The following is a 6193-nucleotide window of genomic DNA, read 5'->3' on the forward strand; positions in this document are numbered from 1 at the left end:
GTATCTGCTGTTGAAAGTTCTTCCTGAGGTGAATCAATATTTGTCCTAAATCTTAAAGCTAAATTTGTTCTCATCTATTAATTATCTGATTGATTTTGTAGAACTCTCAAACCACTTGTTTCCATTCGAAATGTAAGGTGAATATGCCAGGTGTTCAATGTCAATAAACGGCTCTCCTTCATAAAGGTGGATGCGTATCATTACACTGTTATGGGCTTCGACTGCGATAGTGGAATACAATTACCAAAAAAATCCAATACACATGTTCAACGCAATTAATTAATTGTAATCAACTGTCATCACCAACGTAAATTTCCTGATCCTGACCGTCTAGCTTCCCTGTCACATTATTTTTTTTTTAAACCTCATAAGTTTGGAACTCTAGGACTTGTGTAGCCGACTTCAACTCAAATGGTACTTTTGCCAACAGTTAATTTGCCTCAACTGCTGCAGCCGCTTGGCAACACTCCTCAAAAATATAATCTATTTCAACATCCGAGCCACGACCCACGACTCCAAGTCTCATAATGTAGACTGAAACTAAAGCTGTGGAACCAAGTCCGTGTATGGGCAATGACGACGTCCAACGTCCAGGTATAACCCCTGGGCCACACCAGAAGCGACACACATTTTGTAGATTGGTCAGTTCACCTGCGGTCCGTCTTCATTCAGTCTATGACGCGCTACTGACAGCAGCACTCTCCTGACTTTCTATCACTGAAACTACAAACTGTGGAACGTAACAACCTTTAATGGGCTAAAGTGAATCTTTGCTTTTGTTTTCAACCCTTTGCTTTTCATCTCATTCGCATTTCGAGTCTGTTTGTTGATGAACGTAGTTGGATTAGTTTGTGAGATTAGCGTTCATTGTTTATATGCAGAGATTGATATGGAGAGTGAGGGCACGAGGGCCCCCGAGGCTACCTGAGCTGTCTGGCCAGGTGCCTGATTGAAATAACGCAAACATAAATATAAAACATAATATAAACGGGAATTCAGAACACTTTCCCAGGTATGAAGTCAAATATAAAGTCTATTTCTGTGTGTGATATTTGTTTTCCTGCTGGAATGATAATATTTTATTTACATACTGTAAGTGAGGTTTATTTCTAGTGGTGAAAAAGTAATCCTAGTTAGGACCATATATCAGCAATTTTATATACAGTATGTTATAGATGAATACCAGGCTTGGTATTTGGTAATTCAATATTTTCACTAAATACATTTTTTGAATGGACCTCTATGGGAATCTACGCTCCAGTTTATGCTTTGCGCATGGAAAAATACGTGCCGCTTCTGGCCCAGGGGTTAGGCCACGACCAAATTTTGAAATTGGAGAATTTCGAAGGAGCTTCTCTAAAAAGGTCTAATGATGGATCAGCCCCTTTTTATTCATCTGCCAATAAATGTAACCAACATGGAATTCTGTTTCTGTGAAAATCTTTTCTTTTATCTTCAAGGTTGAACAGCTTGTGCATGTTATAAGGTGCAAATACATTTATTTTAATGCAACTGTGGAGGCAATATGTAATGATGGTGTTACATAAATGATAGACATATTTTCTTTTCTAAATAAATACTTAAGCAAATACATGCAGTAATGAGAATGGAGCGATGGGAAGTTTTTTCTCCTTGAACTCTCCTTGAAACATTTGGGAAGAGATTGTTTATCAGTAGGAAGTCCAAAGGGAAATATTTACATAAATATGCAGTTTCAAAGATACTAAAAGTTCAAAAGAAGATACAACACAACAGCCTGTTTTTAAACTACAAAATCAAAATGTATGGTGTCATACGTCACAAACTCAACGTTTGAAAATTGGAGGCAAAGCCCATTAAATAACATTAAGGGCGTACAGAAGCCTGAAATAACATATATAATAAAAGGGACAGGGACTCAAACTGTAGAAAGTCATTCGAAGCAGCCTAGTGCTCAATGTGGTGCTGATCATCTAGAGAATCCAATCACTTTGGCAATATTTGTTTATAGTAAGGAAACAAAAAATAAAAAGATATTCTCATTATATAAGCAACAGTTGGATCTAATCAAAAACAAATCTTGCGATGCAGACACGGACACAAACCATCATGGAAACTATTTGTGTCATGGAACAGTCAGGGAAAAGTGATCTGAAAATCTGATTTGAGACAAGCAGACAAAACCAAGAAGTCGGGGCCCTACAGAAACATAAATATTTCTGTCATTTGCCACCATATTGTATTGAAATGCGCCAGTGATTACAAGACTCGTTCCATTTAAAATTATAATGCAACAATGCAATAAATGAAAAGAATATTATCTTTTACAATATGTCAGAAGAAAAGACAGACGTATATTCCCAAAGCAGTGTTTATTTGCTGACTGATTGAAATAATGATCATTTATTATTAATGATATTATTAATGACATTCCCTGCCAGACAGAAACAAGCTGAGAAAATAAAATATTGATTGTAAGATACTGTATGACTGTTAAAAGTAAGACAAAAGTAGGGGGGGTTCAAAGGTAATACCAAGTGATGCCCATTTTTTATTTTATCTATCTATGAAAATACCTAACATTTGAGGACTTCTGTTTATCCCAAATAAAAGCTACATGTAATTTTTTTCATGTAGCTTTCATAACCGTCGGCCAAAAGTCATAGCATTGTTTTTCACTTCTTAAATGAACTTCTAAGTTTTGTTTCAAAATACCGTTTGCTTTGTAATCCTAGATCAACATCTTCATAACCTCACCATATATTTTCCATTTCTAAAATGTAGGCATACATTAGGATACAGATATGATTGGATGATTTGAAAGAAAATAAAAAAAAAATAAATAAATAAACAAACAATGATTTATTTTATTTCATTTTATAGTACTTTTACAGTTGTAGCAATTTTTGGTTACGATAACTGACGTGAGACAACAGAATCAGGTAAAATATAATTCATAATTCGGTTCATTTTTGCTGTCTTGAGTGCTCTGAAAACAGCAAGATCAGAAAGGATATAGACTACTTCAACAGTTACTAATTCCACAAATTTAAAAAGAAAATGATGGTTCTTAGATTAAACAATTACAAGGTAGAGGTACTGAGTAATATTTGAGATTTTATATACACTTTTATGTGATATTGATTATTAATAGACAGAAATAAGATCATTTTATCAAGGTAGCTTCTGTACTTTGTTTGAGGTTTCTGGTGGGCTCTGTCCTTCTGCTTTCTTAAAGTCACCACAACTTCCTCCTCAACATATACACTTGCATGTTGCTCCCAGGCTGTCGTTGGCCGCATCAAACATTATCATTATTGATTATTTGAGATTAAAGTACAATGTGAAGGCTCTGGACTGAGAGTATTGTTCATCACGGAGGACAGCAGGTTAGGCCAGGTGATGGCATTGTGTCTTATATAATGCATCTCTCTCTCTCTCTCTCTCTCCCCCCAACCACATGTTGATCCCCACACACGTTCACGCTTCTTGGGTAAATGCACATTTCTTGGAAGCAGTGGCGATCGATAGCAGTGTTTAGTACAATGCAAACGCATCGAAAATATAATAGGGTGTGTAGGTATCAGAGGTTTAAATGTGATACATTTTAAGGCAAATTCTATCCAATGAATGATTCATTGATTACTCTCAATGAGAGTAAGTACTACACATTCAGTACGGGGCAGAGGTCAGTACTGGGTAGAAACAGGGCAGGTTATTAAATGGATGATTCTATGAACTGAACTATTATCCATTCGAAACAATACCCCCCCACCCACCCCAACAGAACTTCAGACAGATAAGTACAAGGATTTTCTTGGATTTGTCACTGCAGGTAAGTATGAAGGTATGTATGCAGTGAGTTGGCTCCATCTGCAACAGGGAGGTGAAGCAGGTGGAGATATGCTGGGGTTTTATAGTATCATGAATGTTGGCAGACGCAACTTGACCAATTTTGACAAAGTATGAAATATGGATGAATAAAAATCAAACAAAATGTTTTGCTGTTGAATATAAGACCTCAGAAATTGAAATATAACTCAATCTAATAGCTTTTAAGGCCCAAAATATGTCAAATTGAATTTATAAGCACCCGAAGACACCCTGTGAATACTATGCACGGTGGCTAAAAAGTGAAAAGACCAATCTGTCATATGTGGTTCGTGGCAGACATGTGGCCCAATGTTGAGCAGCACCCCAAGGTGCTGGGGCCTGCAGGGACTCACCTAGCAACAGTAGCCGGTGTGTTGCTCTGTAGATCTGCTTGTCTTTCTGGAGCTGCTTCTCTATCTTCTTGTTGGCCTCTCTCTGTGCTTTCTCCTCATTCCTCTGGTCTTCGGTCTTGCTGTTGCCCAAACAACCCATCTTCCCACAGGAAAAAAAAAAAAAAAGACAAGGGGTCCAGGGGAGAGAGGAGGATGGAGGAAGAGGATGAAGGTTGGAGGGAGGAGGGGGTGTTTGAAATGTAAATAAATAAATAAACAAAAGAAACACACACACACACACACACACACACACACACTCTAGATCCCTCGTTTGACCCTCGGGTGTGGTGGGAGAAATGTCAGGGACATGGACACGCTGTGATCCCAGATCCAGATGCTGTCTCGCTCGGGTGAGACTAAGTGGACATGACGCGTCTTTCCAGATCGTGACGTCAGAGCAGGGCAGGATGCAGCTGATGACGTCACGAGCCCGAGGCCGCCTTCACAGTTTGCTCGGCCTTTCCTCCTTCACATGCACGGGGTTGTTATTTTTTTGTTGTGTTTTTTTTCCCCGGGTACCAACACAAATTGTAATCCACAATTCAAACACTTGGAAAAAAGGTGGCCTTTTGTTTGTTGTTGTTTTGTTTGTTTGGTTTTTCTCCCTCTTCGAGGATCCAAACGCACGGAGCACGACCGAGCTCCAGAGCCCGGGTCTAGCGTCTCACTGCTGCCCGTGACAGGCAACCGAGCTCGGCACGTCAGAAAAACTTGCCTGCACAGCGGCACGGCTCTTTTTGGCACGTTTTATAATCAACATCTCTATGCGTGTACTTAACACTTCCTATTTATTTCATATATTTCGACTAAAGCCCGTCTTCGTCCGTGTAAAAGACGAGCTGTGGAACAGAAGGAAGAAAATTGTATACCTTTACACTTATAAAAACTACATGGGTGATATTTTCATTGCTTCCGTCGTCATTTAGCTCCGTTCATATGCACCAAAAAAAAAAATCGCCCCCAAATAACACCTCGATTCTCACTGCGGCTTTCCGTTCGGATCCCCCGAAATGATTCAGTTCCCCCGGATGGTTTTTCCTCCTTATTTGTGATGTCTGTTCGTTGCTGTGTGTGTGTTTTTTTTCTTCTCTTTCCTCAATCCAAAGGGCCTTCTCTGCCCTCGCTTTTGTTGCTGAAATGTGTATCAGCCATCGCATCACCACGGCTCCAAATTGCGCACAGATCGTCCCCCGACCATCCTCCGATCCTTTCCCACGAACGCGACAAGGACGCGAAAATCCCTTGAAATTTTCCACGTTTTTCCGCGCAGGTAAAAGGCTTCGTTTTTTTTACATTCCCCTCCTCTGGATCCGAGCGGTGGGCTGAGGCTACATGTGCATGTTACATCCACGGACAGGACGCGGGCTGTGGCGGCGCATTCCACCGCGGAAGGCCGCTTCCCCCTCGGGCTGGTCGCGGAAGGTTAAAGACGGGAATAAGCGAATCTTTGGAGGTATTATTTTCCCCTTTTTTTCTCTCTCCGGGAATAGTAGACTGAGAGAGGCAGTGCTGGAGAGACGGGGTGGGGCATACGACGCTCATTGAACCCTGGGAAGGACCGAGAGAGCCTCATCACATGACGGCGCAGGACGTCAGCAGCATGGCCGCACTCTGCAGAGAAAACGGCGCCCTCTTCAAAGCGCCACAGCCCGGTAGCCGCTACCTTCCGTTCCGCCCAAGATCGCTGTCATGGGTTTTTAGGTTTTTTTTGTTTGTTTTTTTTTAACAGAATCATTATTAATAGTATAACAAAGTTGTGCTGTCCAGAATATTATGTCTAACGTGACATAACGTATTTTATTGTACGGATTTGACTTTATATATGTATGCAAAGTTGCACAATTTCCTATTTTTTGACAGTGTGAATTGTTACTACAGTCGTTTAGAGTTTAATTTTAATTGTTTCTTGTTCATCTTATATTGGGGTTTTTTTTAGGTTTATTGTATAT

General features: G+C 40.0%; 1 protein-coding gene across 2 annotated transcripts in view; it reads right to left on the reverse strand.

Moving 5' to 3' along the window:
- The window catches only part of gnas (GNAS complex locus), a 35826-nt gene extending 30105 nt beyond the window's left edge, over positions 1-5721 (reverse strand). Inside the window, exons 1-2 of one of the 2 annotated variants that reach the window (XM_080015167.1) lie at positions 5114-5721; positions 4206-4344 (exon numbers count right to left, since the gene is read on the reverse strand). In XM_080015167.1, the coding sequence (XP_079871293.1) occupies positions 4206-4344 (139 nt within the window). In that variant the 5' untranslated portion in view covers positions 5114-5721. Of the gene's footprint in view, positions 1-4205 lie in introns of both variants that reach the window. The other variant, XM_080015166.1, reaches the window with a different exon arrangement.
- Positions 5722-6193: the final 472 nt, after the last annotated feature.

This window comes from Zeus faber (genome assembly GCF_960531495.2).
Source record: "Zeus faber genome assembly, chromosome: 15".
Classification (NCBI taxonomy): domain Eukaryota; kingdom Metazoa; phylum Chordata; class Actinopteri; order Zeiformes; family Zeidae; genus Zeus; species Zeus faber.